A 19,503-nucleotide genomic window follows, 5' to 3' on the forward strand; every position below is an offset into this window, starting at 1 on the left:
CCTTCCAACCCTGAGATTCTATGATTCTATGAAAGCAACAAAGGACAGACAGAGTTGAGAGCCAAGAGGATATTTGTATTAAGGATCAGCAGGACCTTGCTGGCAGACACACACTCACTTGTGGCACCCACTACACATGTACGAGGCGACTCACCCAGACCTGCAGAGGAAGATTGTAGAGCAACTCACTAACACCAACTCGCAGCAGGATGTAGTAACAATACCCGTGGAGCACATATGCCTTTGCACTGAACAGATATGCCCTGAGTGGAGTTTTCCCTCTATTGCTGCTCACAGTAACGAAAATGCTGAGGTCACTACTCAGTCCTCCCTTAGTTAAATCCCTCTGAAGTCAATGGAAGTCCACAGAGTAAGGACATGCATCCGACAAAGTGGGTATTCACCCACGAAAGCTCATGCTCCAAAACTTCTGTTAGTCTATAAGGTGCCACAGGACTCTTTGCTGCTTTTACAGATCCAGACTAACACGGCTACCCCTCTGATGCCGGAGTAAGGACAGTGTGAACACAGTGTCTTTTTAAAATTAAAGGCCAGACTCTGTCTTGCCTGGTGCAGACATCAAGGAGAGGGGAAAGGCACAAGGAACTCCCCATCCTTGCACCCATGGAGAAAGAGAACTGCTTCAAACTAGCACTAACACTGGCCCTAGCTTCTCCACAGGAGTTTGGGGAAGATTTGGTCCATGACTCCTCCCTCTTCATGATGGTCAAACAGAACTAGTCCCATGCATCCTGTAGCAGGGGCCACTCTGGCCTTTGCTCCTTCACAGCTCCTGGAGTGCCTCCCCAAGACACAAAGCCTCCAGGATCTCTCCATGCAGCCGTGCGCCTCTACACATCCCATGTGTATTACGGACCTGATCCAAAGCTAATTGAAGTCAGTGGAAACACTCCCACTGAAACCCTAATAGCCCTAGGTATTTAGGTTTGTGATTTATGTGGGATGTATCGGGCATCAGAGACAGGACACTACAGTGGATGGATGAGACAGTATATCTGCCAGGCTGTGGTAACTCCTGTGTTCTGAGATCAGTGAAGGGCCAGATAGAAATACTGTACCTTATCCAAGCATATCTCATAACGTCCGAACTCCGACTACTTCCAGACACTCCACAAAATCAAGACACAGTCACCGCTCATTAAAGAAAAAGAGAGATGTGGATTTAAGTAAATGGCCTTTTCTCTCCCTTCCTTACCCCCAGTGTTAGGAACAAAGAGATTTTAACTTAATTGGTAAAATGTGCAGAGATCCCAACTCAGGAGAAGTTTACAAATGTATCTGATGCCTTCTAAAGTTTTTATAGCAATAAATGTAGACACTTTAAATGAGCTCATGTTCACATTGTTCCTTCAAAATGAAAAGTACATTGTCCCTCCAGCCCACAGGAAATGGTCTTGCATTTGCTATTGCTTCTCTCAGGAAATGTCCCATGCCACGGGGAGGCGGGCAGGGTAACTCCATCGTAAGCCTTAGTTCCGTCAAGGTGCTGGAAAAGCTAACAGCTCATAAAATACATCACAAAGAGTTTTATCATTCCTCACCATGTGGCATGTTTATGAAAATTGGAATCACGTAAATTGGCCACAGAGAACCCAGCCCAAGAAATGTAGATTATTCCACTCATTGTGCCTTAGGCCGTGACAGACTCTGTATTTGTGTTGTGTTGACAGGGGAGCAGCCGCCTTGACCTGGCTATGGGGAAATGAGCCACACAACGACATTCCCCGCAGGTGGACCGTATCTGAGCACAAGTGTTCAGACAATGTACAGCAGACCTGCAGCAGGCTCACAATCAACAAAGCTATAGCCAATGACACCAGTTACTTCGCCTGTGTTTATAATCACCACCTTTCTAACAAAGACCTCATGGCCAAGACATATGTGTACGTTTCAGGTAAGAGCTTTATCCTTCTAGATCTTCTCTCCACGTTGCCACGTTGGCAGTGTCAGCTAACATTTAATTGTTGGACACACCCATGCTAATTATAGACGGGCAAACCAATTCAGATGCATTAACAGCTCTCCTGACCCTTCCGCCCACCATCACAGCAAATAGAAACAGAATATTCTAAAGAGGTTTTATTGACTTTTTGTTTTTACTTTCATGCCTCCTGGTTTCATAGGATCAGACGTTAGAAATGGAAGAGACCTATCTAGTCCAATCCCTAGACTGGATTAGTACATTGTCCAGGCTAGTTTGATGTGTCCCAAATGATGTACACCCCTCATTTCACTGCTCCCTTTGAGAGACTATTTCACACTCTGGTAAGCTCACTGGCAGGAAGTTTTTCTTAAGACTCAACCTAAATGTTTCCTTTCTTAATTTCATCCCACTGAAATCCCCCTATGCCACCTTCTTCTCCCTCCTAGGTATTTACCCTCAGGAGCTATTTGTAGACTACTTTGCCCTCCATCCCAGTTAGGCATCACTTGGGTGTGTCTACACTGCAGCTGGGAGTGATCCTCCATGACCCAATAGACAGACACACCTGATGCCCTGGGTCCGAGTTTGGGTGGCTAGCCCAAGTCTCCACCAGTTCAGCAGCATCTACATGGCTATTTTTAGCATGCGAGCTCAAGCCCCACTAGTACAAGTCTATCTACCCATGTTGGGAATCTGACTCCTACCTCCAGTGTAGACATATGCTAAGCAAGGCTATACCAGTGTAGCTATGAAAATCTTTTTCTCAGTATGGAATTTAAGAAGGGGAAGGCTAAAAACAACCAACCAAAAGTGTCCCATTTAAGAGGGTCTCCAAACTGAACCCAGCCGGGTTCCTAGTTCTCTTATTATTCTAGGAGGCAGGCAGGCTTTCTCCCTTTCCCCTTAGGCATCCAGGAAGGATCATAAGGTCTCACAGAAAGCAAACTTACAGTCAGAAAAATCAAAAGTCTCTAGGGCCTGCAACCCATAGCAAAGCCTCTGATCCCCTCCTCTTCCCTGTTGCCTTCAGCTTCTTTCTCCTATTTTTCTAGCACAGCCCCAAGGATGCAGCAAGGTGTTCCTTGATTGCAGCCAGGATGTCTTGGCTGTAAACTCCAGTGTGTTTCTTACAGAGATTGTGCCTCCCACCCCATTCTCAAAAGCCAATCCTTTCAGCCCGCTGCTCATCTTTGGTCTTCTCTGAACTCCCTCCAGTTGGTCAGTATCTTTGTGGATTCAGCTGCAACTGCATGCAGAAGATAACAATGTTCTTCTCTACGGCGAAGTGAATAATTCAGAATGAATAGCATGCTCATTTAATTTAGCCTTTTTCTGCCTGTGGAATATCCACGAGAAGATCATGAGTTCCTCAAACGTATTCCATTCTTCACTTTTTAGTCTACAGATCTCAGATATTCCAAATTCAAATTGAGTTGCTTAGCTCTGATTAGTCACATAAGTTATATGGTATTGTTTTTGTACCTTACTTGGGTGAGAACTGATGAAGATACTTGCACAGACTAATTTATCATTTAGTTCCCACAAAGATTCATGCAGAACACTGTGATTCATTCTCCAAGAACATTTGTGCCAGTAAAACTTGGTTGCCTGAATGTTCATGGGAAATGAAGGTAAAAGGGCATGAACATGGCTGAAGCAAGTTTAATTAAAAATTCAAGTGACCATTCACAGAAAATATTTTGCATTAGCTGCCCGCCTCTATTATTCTCGCATTGTTTCTAACTCTGATGAAACCCAGAAGTCCCAAAATGCATGATTTCCAGTCCAAAGAGGTTACTATATGCATAGACATCAAAACCCAATTGCTCAACCATTTGGTATATAACTGCTTGATTCATCTGGATAATTCTTTCCTCTCTTCTCTGTACTGAAAATAGATATCTTCCACCTTTATTCTTCCTTCCCAGTAAGTCCCTCCTTTTCTTGGAATTTTGCTTCTTAGTGTTACTTGTTAGTTCCCGTATCCATTTTCTTTTTCCCCTTGTATTTCCCTTCCAGCTCAGTCAGGAATTCTATTTCCTCACTAGCCTATGCCCTGGACTTTGTCTGCGCTGATTCATGTGCTGACCTGTTTCCTTTTCTGATTACACATTCTTCATATGCCTGAGTCTGTATTGACCCAACCCAATAGCTGAACTGCAGGAAATACTGTATTGGAAGGTCGATGCCCTGTCCTGACTCAGTGCCCTCACTGGCTTACAGGGATCACATTTAATGTGAAATGCTTTGACAGAAGCACAAGCAGAAAATCTTGTGGGATCTCCTGGGACTGCCTGAGCTCTTTCCTTAAAAAAATATTTAAAGCTATAAAACCGTGCCTACAATGGAAGCAATCAGCACACAGCTAATTTGTAAACACTACAGGATGGCCTCTCGCTCTCCTGAAACTGACTGTCCTGGCACCCCTATGAAATCAATGCTAGTTGACTGTTATACCCAAATCACTGAAAAACATCTCGCTCTCAGATGTAATTCACCTGGGTGGGTCATGGTTCCTCTCCATTCTCATCTGAAATCCACCTGTGCTATGAAAAGTAAATCCAGTAAACAAAGTAGTAAAGTATAGAGAGCATGGGACAATTCATGGCCTATGTTACATAGATGCACTAGTGAGGCAAAGAAAGGGTGTTGAGAGAGTCTCTTCTCCAGACCCTACGGTATCAGTGCGGAGCGGGATTCCCATCTAGTGCAGAAGAGAACTCTAGAAAAGTAGCTCAGCTAAGATACCCACTGGTGCCCTCTAGGGCGTGGCCTGCTAGCTGGTTTTACATACCTCTGCATATGTGCCACCTGAAGACGCACACTTTGTTTCTTCCTGCAATATCTATCTGTCTTGCCCTGCACTAGCAGGATAGCTTTTGAGCCAAGAAAGCTGATTGTCAGTGAGGCCCTCTATGTTGTATAGTTCAGACACCCATCGCATGGATTATTATCATCCTCATCTTTAGTAGAACATATATTTCTTAGGCCCTCATCCCTATGGTATCTACACAACGTTATGTACATTTAGAAGAACGTCACTTACCTCAAAGTAAAGGAATGAGGCTTCCTGTTACTGCCACACAGACAGGGGAACACTGAGTTCAGAAGGATTGGCTCTGGGTAGTTTTCAGTGTGCAGCATGGACGTTTGTGGGGCTGAGCTAGGTAGGGTGAGAAAACTTTCAGACAAACCTTAGAAGCTGAAGGTTCCGCTGAGATTACAAAGCCATTATTACCAAAGAAGAAGGGGAATGGGATTTTCCCCTCATTCCTGGCCTGCTGCTTGACACCAAAATGAGAACATGATTGTCTCGGAAGTCCTGCTCATTGGCTATTATTTCCTGTGCTTGCATCTGTTTTTACAGCCTCCCTGGTGGAGTTTCACATCGCTGTGAGAATCTGGCATTTAGCAGCCCTCCCTCTCCCACTGCAATTGAGCCTTGACCTCTGAACATCAGTCAGATTGTACAGAACCTGGTGGCGGTGGGATCAAACTTGATGCCACTTTGAGAGACCAGGCACTAACTGTCAGCTGGATGGGGTGGACGATTGTTTCTTGACACCTTTTGTGCTTCAAGCTGCAACTGCAAATTAGCAGGAATAATAATAACAAAAGAAAAATCCTGTCACATGCCACAACTTCTGCTGGAACTAAAAGTTAGCGAAGGGTTAGAATGTAAATATTCTGTGTTTTGTGACATCACTATGACAGTAAGAATATTGGGTCTTGTGTCCTGATGGGGTCTCTAAGCACTTTACAAATGTTACACAACCTAGAGGCAAAGGGGCAACTTCTGGCATGGAATATAGCAGCTGTTTTTTAATATGATTCGGCGGCACTGCAGATTCAGAGAGGCACTGAGGATGCAGAGAGGTCAGGGAAGTTAACCAAGGTCACACTATCAGAACCTAGAATAGAATCCAGGAGTCCCATATTCCACTAAGTCAGGGGTAGGTAACCTATGGCACGCGTGCCAAAGGCAGCATGCGAGCTGATTTTCAGTGGCACTCACACTGCCCGGGTCCTGGCCACCAGTCCGGGGGGCTCTGTATTTTAATTTAATTTTAAATGAAGCTTCTTAAACATTTTTAAAACCTTATTTACTTTACATACAACAATAGTTTAGTTATATATTATAGACTTATAGAAAGAGACCTTCTAAAAATGTTAAAATGTATTACTGGCACGTGAAACCTTAAATTAGAGTGAATAAATGAAGACTCGGCACAGCACTTCTGAAAGGTCGCCGACCCCTGCACTAAGTTATGCTGCCCCCAATGAGAAATGTATATGTTTATCCCAAACTTAAGGACACCCTTTGAAATCAGCCTGAAAATAGAGTCTGTTGCCCATCCATTTGGGAACGTTCATTCAAACTCTAAATTGCCGTTTGAGTCTTGTCTACACACAAAAATCACACTGCTTTTAACTAGGCTAATAAAGTGGTTAAAGCAGTAGAACCCACCTAGTGTGGATGTAATATTATGCTGTTTATACCAGTATAGCTTCTTCCAATAAATGCTATTCTAGATATGCACAGCACTGATTTAACTATTTTGGGCGGGGGGGTGGGGAATCACACCCCTAACTGAAATAGTTAAATCAGGACAAAAAGTGTGTGTAGATCAGAGCTTAGACACAACAGGGATGGGTGCCACATAGGGGAACTAGGTAGAACAGAATAGAATAGAAGGTGCGTGGGGTTTTAGACAATGACGGGTCTACATGTGACTACACCAGTTTTCTTGTGGGAACTGGGGCAATTGTGCTGAGCAACAGCTTTCATTATTCATTATTTTCCTAATAAAAAGTTTCAAGCATCCAATCAGGGGGCAAAATCAATATCATGAGTCTAGGAAACAGTGACTCATTGTGAACAGCAACTTACTGCCTCAAACCCATTTGCAAACAACCCCCTGACAGAAAATTGTTCATTCCAATTACTCAGTGACTTCATATGAATAATGAAGACACTCCCAGGGAAAGGGAAGGACTTGGGAGCAGGACAGAGGATGGGGACGAAAGGCACAACAAATATAATTCACAAAATGTCATTTGATCAGCTGCACTGATAACCCATGGGCCAGAATGAGCCCAGCAAGGCTTCTAGACATCAGCACAAGCTTTGCAGTGCTGGCAGGTAGAACAATCAGCCTTTGATTTTTTTAAACTGATCAAAAAGATGGGGAAGTGATGGAGAGAATCTGGATGTGGCCCTGTCATGCCATTTTTACCATCTCCCTTTTCCGTTTGCACTCCCCTTTTAGCACAAATGCCTCTAGTACTCATCCAGATCATTTCACGAGGCACCAGTTGAGTTCTAAGTGGCTTCCTTCTTCCTCCCTCAGTCAGGTACTTCAAAAGCCCAGTGTCCCAGCTGTCCAGCTGGCCTCACGGCTCCAACCTCACTGGACCCATCACAACACCACCCCTGTGATGCAGCTCAGTCCTTTTTGCATAAAGCCTCCTAGAGAACATCTAAAGTTTCCCTTTTCCTCTCCTTCCCCCTGAGCCAGCCAGAAGGGAGGAGGGAAACACCCAGCCAGGACTGCAGACTGCCAAAGCACACATCTCACTGCTGCTGCTGCTCATGAGCTGGAACAGCAAGAAATGCCCAGTCAGTCACAAGAGCAATTCCCTGCTGAGGCAAACATTGGGAGGAGTGGGTGGGTTTATAAACACTGGACCAAGCAACAGATCAAATCCACCTTTGTCTCTTCTTTATATGCCAAATGTAACATGCTTTCAGTTCTGGTACAGGATGCGCCCCCGCCCCATTCCCGCTTCTTCCTCACTGAAAGGTGGCTGGAGAGGATGGGAGAGCATGAAAGCACCGCTCACATTAGCTCATCTTTGGTTCTGACATTCTTTGAAGCCGGTTTCTGCCTCCCTAATTCTCTTGACAGCTTGCAGCGATAATCTGAATGTGAGATGCAGACACACAGGGCGGCGGTGACAGGACTGACTTTGGCTTGCTTTGCGGTGGAAACTACCAATGAGAACAGCGGCTGGAGGCCGGCGGGTTGGGTTTCTTTGGTTTTGTTGTTTTTGTGGAGACAGCTGCACTTTTCTGCCAGACACTCAGCCAGCCGAGATAGGCTAGCGCTCCCTCTTCACTCAGCGCTGAGCCAAGCAGATAAGTAGCTGGTTCTCACAGTGACGGAAGGGCTTGGCAGGCATGTTCTAGGGAGAATTAGACCAGCGCAGAATGGGGATGTAGCTTAGACTGGGCTGCAGGCTGCCAAAATGATCTTCCCGGTCCTGATCCAGGAAGGAGGAGAGCACCTTCATTTCTGAACAGTCTCCCAGATCCTAAGAGGCACTCTCAGGTTGAGTTGGTGCGTAAGCTCTGACAAGCCAGCACAGCATGAGTTACTGCCACTAAGTCAGTGACTACAGTTGATTGAACTGCAGGAGGATGTTATCTAAGTGACACCCAAAACCAGACACATCCCCCCATTTCCTTATCTAACTGTGTCATAATTAGCAATTACTCAGGCCAAAAGTGGTTGGCTGCTGTCAACTTGGGAGACAAATTCTGACTGATGCTATTCCAAGCCAAGTGATACTGTAAAAACACACCTTTCTATATTAGAGGGAGCTTTCACAGATTTCCAGAAGGACTACACGTTTAAGGGTCAGTCTACACTACAAATGATGTCGACCCAAGTTACAGCCACCACGGTAATTAAATCATTTTTGCATATCCACACTACACCCCTTGTGTCGGCGGTGCGCATCCTCACCAGAAGCGCTTGCACCAACTAAACTGTCAGTGTGAGGCATTGTGGGACAGCTTCTGAAAGGCAGAAACAGTCGATGTAAGCAACACAGTGTCGACACTGACACGTTGTCAACCTAACTACATCGACCTACCTCATGGAGGTGGTGTTATCCCCATGCCTTTAAATATGATACAGATCTCACAAAACAAACCGTTCTCATGGTACACACATGATACACATGGACCAGAAAAAAAAATACTGAAAATCTTACAAGAAACCCTGTGTGTGCCTCTCCGAGGAAGTTCTGAAACCACAGGGCCTTCAGTTCTTGACTCGTGGGGATTGTGTGAGACACTGGTTCGCAAGGGACCTGATTCTGCCAGATGCTGAGCTCTTGCTGTGTGATGCTGCCTGCTTTCAAGTCTCACTGGCTTCAGCAACTTGCCAGGAATGGGCTCTGAGCCTTCTGGGAAAAAGGGTTTCCAATTCTGGTTTAGGTGTCCAGTGAAAATAAGTTTACTATAGCCTAGTCCAGTGTTTCCCAAACTTGGGATGCCGCTTGTGGAGGGAAAGCCCCTGGTGGGCCAGGCTGGTTTGTTTACCTGCCGCATCCGCAGGTCCAGCCGATCGTGGCTCCCACTGGCCGCAGTTCGCTGCTCCAGGCCAATGGGGGCTGCTGGAAGCAGTGTGGGCCAAGGGACGTACTGGCTGCCACTTCCAGCAGCTCCCATTGGCCTGGAGCAGTGAACCGCGGCCAGTGGGAGCCGCAATCGGCCGGACCTGCTGACGCAGCAGGTAAACAAACCAGCCTGGACTGCCAGGGGCTTTCCCTCCACAAGCGGCATGCCAAGTTTGGGAACCACTGGACTAGTCCATTAACCCATGCTGCAGATGCCACCCAACAATAGAGACAAGATGGGTGAGGAGATAATATTTTGTATTGGAAGGGAAAAGCTTTCAGGTTTCACAGAGCTCTTCCTCAGGTCTGGGAAAGGTAACCAGAGTGTTCAAGCTAAATAGAAGGTAGGACAGATTGTTATATATAAGGAGTTGACACATGTTGTAGGAAACCACTTAAACTGAAGTGGGCAATTAACACCTTGGCAGTCATAGGATAAAAGAGGGTCGGAGGCTGCAGAATGTGTTACATATTGTTGCAATGAGCCATAAGACGCAGAGAGAACCTACTTCAACATGGAACAAAAACCCCACTGACCACATACCCCTAGCTGTCATCTATCATCCCACGCTGGAACCCACCTGGGGCATCATCAAACAATTACAACTCATACTTGATGGGGACCACCTCCTGAAAGAAATCTTTCCTGAACCCCCTCTTCTGGCCTTTAATGCCCCAGCCTCACCAAGCTCATCATCAGAAGCAAGCTCCCCACAGACCAGGACACACCAACTCAAAGTGGTACCAGACCCTGCCAGAACAACAGATGCAAAACCTGCAGACATGTCTCCACTGCTATGATGATCAACACCCCCTGTAACACACCTTCAAGATCCATGGGTCCTACACCTGCCTATCACAACATCTGGCCCACCTCAACAGTGCTTCAACTGCCCCAACATCAACTATGTGGATGAAACCAGACAATCAGCACGCTCTCAAATGAGCTCACACAGAAACATGTTAAAAGATAAAAACACCCTCTCACCCACGAGTGAACACTTTCCCCAAAGTGATCACTCCATATCCGATCTGTCAGTCCTTAAAGGAAGCCAGCATAACACCTTCAAAAGACAAGCCTGGGACCTTAAACTGATAACTCTGCTGGACACTAAAAGCCATGGACTTAACAGAGACACTAGTTTTATGGATCATTACAACAATTTGTAACACACCCTGCTGCCTACTACCCACTTCATTTTAAGTCCTCTCCTACAACATGTGAACCCCTTATGCTTAAGTCTGTCCCATCTTGTATTAGGTTGAACTCCCGGGTTACCTTCCCCAGACCTGAGGATGAGCTCCATGAAGCTCAAAATCTTGTCTCTTCCACCAACAGAAGTTGGTCCCATAACAGATATTACCTCACTCCCTGGTCCCTCATATCCTGGGACCAAAACGGCTACAACAACACTGAACCAGACAATAGAACAGATGTAACCAATGGGCAGAAGAGCCCCATATCTGGTGTGTGGCCCTGCTGTGTTCACACCCTGCATGCTGTCAGAGTAGAGGCTTGAACTGGGATGGGAACATTGTGGTCCCTGGCTTGGCAGTTACTATTCTACAGCTGAGTCAAAAGGGACCCTCCCTAAGATCATCTCAAATAACAATTAATCTTTTACTGGACATAATAAGAGTTTAAACATTAGGGGCTTTCCTGTCTTAAGTTAAACAAGGGTCTAGCAGGCACCTGATCTTTGAATTTCTTTTGTCTGCAACATACTTGACGCCTATGCCTGGCTCTGTGACTGCAGCTGGACACCAGGCCCTCTTCCTCTGAGCTATCCTGCTGTTACTGCTTCCCCAGCTCTTCTATTTGTGTATGTTCCTGCTTGGAGCTTACGCTGTGTTGGGTAAACAGTAACACCCTGCCCTGACGGCAGCTTCCTGCAAACTTCCACTGACCTGTAGAGCTAGACAGCCAGTCTGCGGGACCAAGAGAAGGGGCCTTTCCCTCGCCTTGGGGCTACAGCGACAGCTGATAAGTCACTAATATTTTGCAGCTCTTGTCTTTCTTCATGTGTAATGAGTTTTACAGCCCACAGTAAATTCTTGTTGTTTTAAGATCCTCCAAGATGGAAGGGTGTTTTTGTAGGATAGAATCCATGGAGAAATTGCCATGCCTGGCTGCAGGGGAAAATGTCACCCCTTTGACATAAAAGACAGCGCATTTATTCTCCAATAGTTTTTCTGTATCAGCTCAGTCTTGGAAGGTGCTGAGTTCATTCCACTCCCATCAATTTCTGCGCGTGCAGCTGCTCACAAGATGTGGGTGTCTCTGTTATTGTTCTGTGAAGGTACCCACAGTACACATGCCCCAAATCCTCAAATGGTGTCAGTGGAGCTACACTGATTTACACCAGCTGGCCGATTGGCTTGGAATATAGACCCTCTTTGAGGACAGAGTGAAGGCAAGTAGCTGCTCATCTTTTACTTAAGGAAGGGCATGTCTACATTCAACTTGTTTTTTACTTGGAGTTAACTGATTGCCGGTTAACTGAGGCCTTGTCTACACTCCCACTTTACAGCACTGCAACTTTCTTGCTCAGGGGTGTGAAACCTCCCTCCCCTCCAAGCACTGCAAATTTCAGCACTGTAAAGTGGCGGCGTAGACAGTGCACCAGCTCTCACCAGCGCTGGTGCCACGACTACACAGCCTTGTTAAACATGGCTAGTGAAGACATACCCTTAGGTGGTTAACATGTTTGTAAAGGGAGTGTCCACACCAGTCTTTACAAACATGTTAACCACCTTAGGGTAATTGGCAATCAGTTAGCTCTGGGTAAAAGAGTCTAATGTAGACAAATCTAAACTGCCGCAGCTTAGTTTATCTGTAAAGTGACGTGTCCAGCTTCCAGCTCTATGCCAGGGGAGGGGTCTCTCTCCTCCAGTACAGATGCAGTCTGCTTGCCATGGGGTTGTGTTTCTTCATAGTCAGAGATTTTCCCCAGAGGAACAGTAGTAAAGGCTCAGAACCATAGGCGCCGACTCTGTAGGTGCTCCGGGGCTGGAGCACCCATGGGGAAAAAATGGTGGGTGCTGAGCACCCTCAGAAGCCCCGCTATCGGCTCCTCACCTGGCCTCCCCCAGCGCCTCCCCATTTCTCCCTGTGCCTTCCGCCCGCTGCAGTCAGCTGTTTCACGGCGTGCAGGAGGCACTGGCGGGGAGGAGCGAGGGTGCAACACGCTCAGGAGAGGGAGTGGAACAGGGCGGGAAGAGGCAGGGCGGGGGTGGAGCGGGGGCAGGAGGAGGCAGGGCGGGGCCTTGGGGAAGGGGTGGTGTGGGGGCAGGGCCTGGGTCAGAGCCGGTGGTCAAGCACCTCATGGCACATTGGAAAGTCGGCACCTGTGCTCAGAACTCAGCACAGAAGACGACAAATGGGCACCAAACAGAATGAAGATTTACTCTGTTGCTCACCATGCAATTACTCTTCAGAGCTTGGGGATCTGATTTCCCTCCCACCCCCCCATACTAAAGAGAGATGTACAATGAGGACCTTTTATGCACAAAGCATTATCTCCCCAGCCTCACTCATCCTACCTCCTAGTATCAGTACCTGAATTTATGGCTGTAATGCCTTTCCTCCTCAATCCCAGCTGCACTTGCCACTGAAAGCCAGACTTAAATCATGACTCTGTGTTTATGGTCTCTTGCCATAAATCTTATGCCATAAATTCAGTATTCTGGGCCAGATCCTGCCAACATAATCCATGCTAGCATCTTCTACCCAGAAGCAGTGCAGTGACTTCAGCATGAGTAAAGATTCCAGGATTGGGCCTTATGACTGTATTGCAGCGTGAGATGAGTAGTGCTGTGATGAAGAGCGGCTCCTGCTTAGACTTCATAAATTGAATGAAGTGCTGTGCTAGGAATTCCAGTAATCTGGCTAATGCACAGGGCAGTAATTCTCCAGAAAAACTCGATGTCCCCTGTGAAAAACAATCACCCATAAAAAAATCAACACCCCGATTTTTTCCCCATTTCTAAATATAGTAAGAATAATGATCCTGATTAAGTGCACACTGGGATTAACAGCCTATCCCATCTCAGGTCATCAACTCCTCTCCCAGCCAAGTCACTAATAACCCAGAAATCGCCTTTGCCAACGTATCTATTGCTCAACCGCACAGACATTTTTAAACACCATCTAGATTTCAAATTGTCATTGCAGGGGAATGGATTAATATTTTGGCTTCCAAGTGAGGCTGCAGCTCATGCTCTGGGATAGTTTAATCCTAGCCACTGGCTAGACCTGTCCATAAAATGGCAATTCAGGTGCAGGCTGCCATTAAAAAACAATTAGAAATCAGATGTAGTTTTACTGTTGATGCAAATATATATGAACTCATTGACTTTTGTTTTTACCATAACTAAATACAAGGACAGGTCATGCCTACAAGCGGAAAAGACTTTCACAACTTGCTCAGGGTGTCCCTGCTTTTAAAGCAGGATGCTCGCTCGTACTGTTTAGCCAGACAGTGACAATGCAGAGGTACAAAGTAGGATTAAAACTCACTGCAGATATTAAGCATAGACACATGCTCCATAACATGACTAAATATAACAGAATGTAACAGATCCACTTTGAAAACCGCACTGGACAAAATGGGACGTTTGCCTTTAAAACTCATTGCTGCAACCTATTGCTGTGCCAAGCCATGGGAGATGAAACTCCCATTAATATGAATACTAGAGTTAGGCTCTAGCCACAGAGTTCTGATCTGGCCTCAGATTTCCAGGGTTCAGGCTAGTGGTTTGGTTCAACCCAGTGTGGAGATAAGGGCCAGACAGAAAATTGAGATGTGTGCTAAAAATTTCCTAAATCCAGGATTTTGGTTCTAATTAACAGCCCGTCCATAATATTTTCTCCAGCTCTCCCCTGCTCCAAAGCATGTATTTCCTTACACACCAACACAAAGGAAGGAGCAATCACTTCCATCATTGACATAGAACAGAAGCTGAAACGAAAGGACATCGTTTGAAATGAGGAATGTCATTCTGGCTTGAATTCTTTGCCTCCTATTTTGATCTCTCACATTAAATTCACTGTTGCTCAGAAAGTGTGCAGACAAGGCTTTGAAGAGCTTGTGATCAGCTGTTTGTAGTAGCTCCCTGGACGTTAATCCTGCGTTATTGGTCTTTGCACAGTGACCCAAGTGCCTTTTGTAAAGCATTGTCCATAGACATCTGACCTTTTTGGGTACACACAAAAGTAGCCACATCGGCACATTCTCTGGTTCTGCGTCTAGGTAACCAAGTTGGACAGTACTCCTGGATCACTAGGCTTGCTACTGCCAGTCCAGCAAGTAAAAAACTTGAACTAAGTAAGCTACCAAAAACAAAAACAAAATCCACTTTCCTACAGAACCCTCAACCCTCCTCTCTCTCATGCACACACACTTGTATTTTTAAGAGCTGAATTTTCTCTGACAGATTAAAGGAATCCTGGCTGCAGAGGAGAGCTGGTTATTATCTGAAGATTAGTTCCATAGATCAGTGGTAGCATTTATGTTTTTCAGTGACATTCTTTAAACAAAGAGCAATCACATGAGCCAAGGACTGAACAGTGATATTCCCAAATGAATTCACAGTCATGGGGTAGAAAACCCAAACCAGGTGAGAAAATACAAGGAAGTTCTGTGTTTTCTTTTGTCACCTGAATTGTGTTTTTGAAAGAAAAGGGAAAGCCCAAATCTCATTCCCTGTACACTCTGAGGGTCATTAATGACCACCACCAAGCACCAGCAGAACTGAGCTTCTGGCTCTGATAAATATGACTAATATGATGACCAGGTTCCCAGCAGTGAAATGATAGACATTCAGGGAACATCTACACCAGAATAAAAGACCCACAGCCTGGCCGCAGCTGGCTCAGGTCAGCTGACTTGGGCTTGCAGGGCTCGGGCCGCGGGGCTAAAAATTGTTGTGTAGATGTTCGAGTTCCAGCTGGAGCCAGGGTCTGAGACTCTCCCTCCTCGTGGGGTCCCAGAACTTGAGATCCAACCTGAGCCCAAATGTCTACAGCAGTGCTTCTCAAAGTCGGACCGCTGCTTGTTCAGGGAAAGCCTCTGGCGGTCCAGGCCAGTTTGTTTACCTGCGGCATCCGCAGGTTTGGCCAATCGTGGCTTCCACTGGCTGCGGTTCGCCGCTCCAGGCCAATGGGGGCTGCGGGAAGCGTTGCAGGCCGAGGGACATGCTGGCCGCCCTTCCTGCAGTCCCCATGGGCCCAGAGCAGTGAACCGCAGCCAGTGGGAGCCGCAATCGGCTGAACCTGTGGATGTGGCAGGTACACCGCCAGGGGCTTTCCCTGAACAAGCGGCGGACTGGCTTTGAGAAGCACTGGTCTACACAGCAATTTTACAGCCCGGCAGCCTGAGATCTATAAGCCCTAATCAGCTGACCTGGGCCAGACGTGTGTGTTTAATTGCTGTGTAGAGATACCTCTTCCGCACCTAAAAATTATCCAAGATTAGAACCATCCATGTGATCAGGTGGCATATTGGAAATTGAAGACCAAATTTGGTGCAAGCACAATAATAAATATATTTATATAGCATCTATCAGCCAGAAAAATTCAACACATATACACATTTTACATATATGAGAAATACTTCACCCACTATTTAATTGCAGCCACTTCTGGGGTGGAGCATGACCACTGTTTAACAGTGCACAGCAACTTTGCTCAGAAGTTGGAGATTTGTTTTAAGTTCATAGAATTATTTCACTTTTCTTTCTGTGACAGGAAAATAAATCCCCAAGAAGAAACACAATTATACTTGCTGGGGAATGGGTGTCTCAGGGGATTAGTAATGGGCTATGCAGCCTTTTACCCTGGCATCACCTGTTCAAACCCTGCTCCATAGTAGCTAGATCTGGTCCCAAGAAATGGAGGACAAAATGTGGAAATTTTTATTCCATTTTTTTCATCCTTTCCCCCTAACTTTTCCCACCAATTAGCTAAAAAATTGAGGGAACAATTTTGCCCATTTTAAACTGAAAACTAAAATTTTTCACAATTTTCCAGCCACCTCCAGCAGCCATCACAAGTTGCCATCACCATCAATGGCTACTGCAGTGACCTATGGAACGAGTTGATGGCTTTGGTCCCTTACCTACTAGCTAGGTGTCTCAATCACAAAACAGCCACCAGGTTCCTGCATTCTAGGCGATTGAATCAGGAAGTATCTCAGGGTGTTGGCGTGGCAGCAACTAGACATGTTCCTGACGAACCCTGGAACATCACACAGTTGATTTCCTTTAAAAAAATAGACCATATTTATGTTGCTTGTTTCTGAGACCAGTCCCGGGAAGAAGCGAGAGAGTATGTGTCTTTGATTTGGATACTGCAACAACATTCTATAGTTTGAGATCAGTACATAGTAAAAAAGAGGGAAAGCACAGAATAAAAGGCAGGGATATTGGTTAATGCCACTTTGGGGAATTCTGGTCCAGGAGACTTGCTGGAGTCCCTTAATATCAACCAAAGCCAACATGGATAGGTTAACCGGGCTGTGATCTCCACATCGGGGAACTGTCCAGCAAAACATCTCCTGAAAAAATACCACAGCCTCAGCACTGAATGTGGCAGGTGGATACAAAGTCAAACAACAACCACACCAAGGACCCTGCTCTCTTTCCTGTTCTATGGAAAACCTCTTTCTGCTGGACGGTGGGAAAAGGCACCAAACTTCTATAAATAATGTTGCCATCTTGATTTGGTAGTTATGCCCAAGGCTCTTTAATGTATTTGCACAGGACCATGGGGCACTGGGATAAGTTGTAGACAAACAGCAGTTGTATCTCTTCAAACTAATTAGTGATCTCTTTTACCTCTCCATAAAAGCATTTCATGTCTTATGTGCATAAGGAGAAGAAAACAGAACCCTAAGATATAAAGGTAAACAAATTCCATGGTTCAGGACAGAAACTGATCACCTGAGCGGCTCAGGAAGGAACATTTTCCCTTTGTATAGTTCATTGACCAACTGAGCACTGTGGGTATTTTTATTGTCATCAGATATTTGGCCACTGCTAAAGGCAGGACACCAGACTAAAGTGACCCATGAGATAGTCCTTACAGATAATATTCATCCTAAATTTAGCCCCATTTTAGGGTAGTTAAGCATTCATTTGAAGACTGATCCTAATTTCCTCTGGGCAAATTCATTATCCACAAATGTTCACAGAATGCTTTGGCAGAATGACTTTCAGGCTGTGGGATGTTCAAACCCTTCACTTGAGTTAGTCACTGTTCATCGTACGTGGTAGTTATTATTTTGTGCTGAAGTAGTCCTTAGAGGCGCCAACCAAGGATAGGGGGCCTCATGTTGCTATACAGAGTACATACACATAACAAAAAGTCCTCGGCCCCAAACAGCTTACAATTCATGTAAAGTGTGGTTGGCAAATAAGTCAGATGATATAGTTTCTACTATCTGATTGGTTCCTGAAACTTTTTAACAGGACAGTAATAGACAGTGGATAAGCAATATCCTAATTTCAACACAAATTTTGGATGAATCACCATTTGTAATAAAATTCAGGAAATTTTAGAGAGTCACAAACATTTTCATGACTCCCTGATGCTCAACGGAATACTCACAAATAATGAATCCCCATGAATAACAGCAAACCAAACAGCAATTTTTTTTGCTAAAACAGTCACACATTTCATTTTTATTTTTACTATTCAATCAGCTCTAGTCTGATCCATTATGACAAACATAAAGGAAGCCCTACAGATCTACAGGTCGACTAACCCATCCTCTTCCTAGTGCAAAACAGATTCTTCTAGTCTGGTTTTAGATGTCTCTGACATCAGGGTTTCCACCACTTTCCTATGGGGAATATTCCACAGTCTTCCAGAGCTGTAGCTGGTAGGGCTTTTCCACTCACAAAGTGAACTTGAAAAGCAGTGTGATACAAATAAATGGTTAGGTCAATACAGGAGTGCAATCCTCAGCATAGCTTTCTGTTTATGATGATGATAATATAAACAGCTTTGAACTTTGGACTAGGAAACACCTTCCATCCAAGGATCTCAAAGCACTTTTCAAACATTAAGTGTCAGTATTCCTGCGAGTTAGGTCAGTATTTTTGCCCTCATTTTGCAGATCCAGAAAACGGAGGTACAGTGACATGCAAAAGTCCCATAGCGAGTCTGTAAGAGACAGAATTAGAAGCTCGGAGCTCTGATTTTTACTCATTGGCTGTAACCTCTAAACTACACTGCTTTCCATGAATAAGTAGTACCGTAACAGGTATAACTCCTCGTGTACCTAAGGAGGGAATGCAGCAATGTGGGCTCATTAGAAGATCCTACCTAAACAGAAGATTACTATGACAATGTTGCAATGCCAATCATACCAAGGAACAATTTTGCAAACCAATACCATTCTGTTCTGTCTCCTGCAGACCACCAGAATCCATTTGTTCAGATTCACACTCAATATCCCGAAGTGATATTTGTATTGAATACTACCGAAGTGGTTGTCATACCCTGCCGGGTCACCTCACCAGATATCAAACCCAAGCTTCGACAGGTAAGTGGAAATTTCAGATTACCCCAACCCCTTAGAGATCTGGAGAGTCAAAGCCGGGTAAAAAACTATAAAAAGGAGCTTGTGAAGATGGGTGAGCTTTAGAGCAAAGATGATGGGACTAGAAGAATGGCAAAGGCCTCCAAAATCCACCTTAATCCTTCTAAATTCTTCACGGTGCTTTATCACTGACCACATGTGGCCTTTGTTAGTGTTAGACTGAGTTTATGCAAATTATTTCCCCCAACTTATTTCTTGATGTTTCTGAATATGTTGGCAAAGACAGAGGAGAAGATGCTCATTTTTTTGGAAAATAAAATATTCTGTGACGAATCTTGCTCTGTCTTTCAGATGGCAAGCTAGCCAGTTCTGTAGCCTGGTACCTGCTGAGCACTCTTACACCTGTCTGTTCTATTTCACATTTTGCAGCAAAGTGCCAAACTCAGGTGTAAATTGGTGTAGCTTCCACTGCCCTCACTAGAGCTTGTACCTGCTTATGCCAGGACTGCTTTTGTTCCAAAGAGCCCAGAGCCAGTTTTGCCTATTAGAGAAGGTGATGAAAGGATTAAAGACCCACTGAACTCAATCAGGGTGTCTTCATTGACT

At 45.2% G+C, this 19,503-nt stretch overlaps 2 protein-coding genes across 3 annotated transcripts in view; both read left to right on the plus strand.

The window, feature by feature from the left end:
• LOC120371389 (vascular endothelial growth factor receptor 3-like) overlaps nucleotides 1-1,862 on the plus strand; it is a 55,756-nt gene extending 53,894 nt beyond the window's left edge. Inside the window, exons 3-4 of the mRNA XM_039487071.1 lie at nucleotides 1,692-1,785; nucleotides 1,842-1,862. Coding sequence (XP_039343005.1) covers nucleotides 1,692-1,785; nucleotides 1,842-1,862 — 115 coding nt within the window. The remainder of the gene's footprint in view (nucleotides 1-1,691; nucleotides 1,786-1,841) is intronic.
• Nucleotides 1,776-19,503, plus strand: part of LOC120371478 (vascular endothelial growth factor receptor kdr-like) — a 122,634-nt gene continuing 104,906 nt past the window's right edge. For both annotated transcript variants that reach the window (XM_039487257.1, XM_039487258.1), the window contains exons 1-2: nucleotides 1,776-1,915; nucleotides 18,773-18,900. In XM_039487257.1, the coding sequence (XP_039343191.1) occupies nucleotides 1,888-1,915; nucleotides 18,773-18,900 (156 nt within the window). In that variant the 5' untranslated portion in view covers nucleotides 1,776-1,887. The remainder of the gene's footprint in view (nucleotides 1,916-18,772; nucleotides 18,901-19,503) is intronic.

Source organism: Mauremys reevesii, linkage group 9 (genome assembly GCF_016161935.1).
Source record: "Mauremys reevesii isolate NIE-2019 linkage group 9, ASM1616193v1, whole genome shotgun sequence".
Lineage (NCBI taxonomy): Eukaryota > Metazoa > Chordata > Testudines > Geoemydidae > Mauremys > Mauremys reevesii.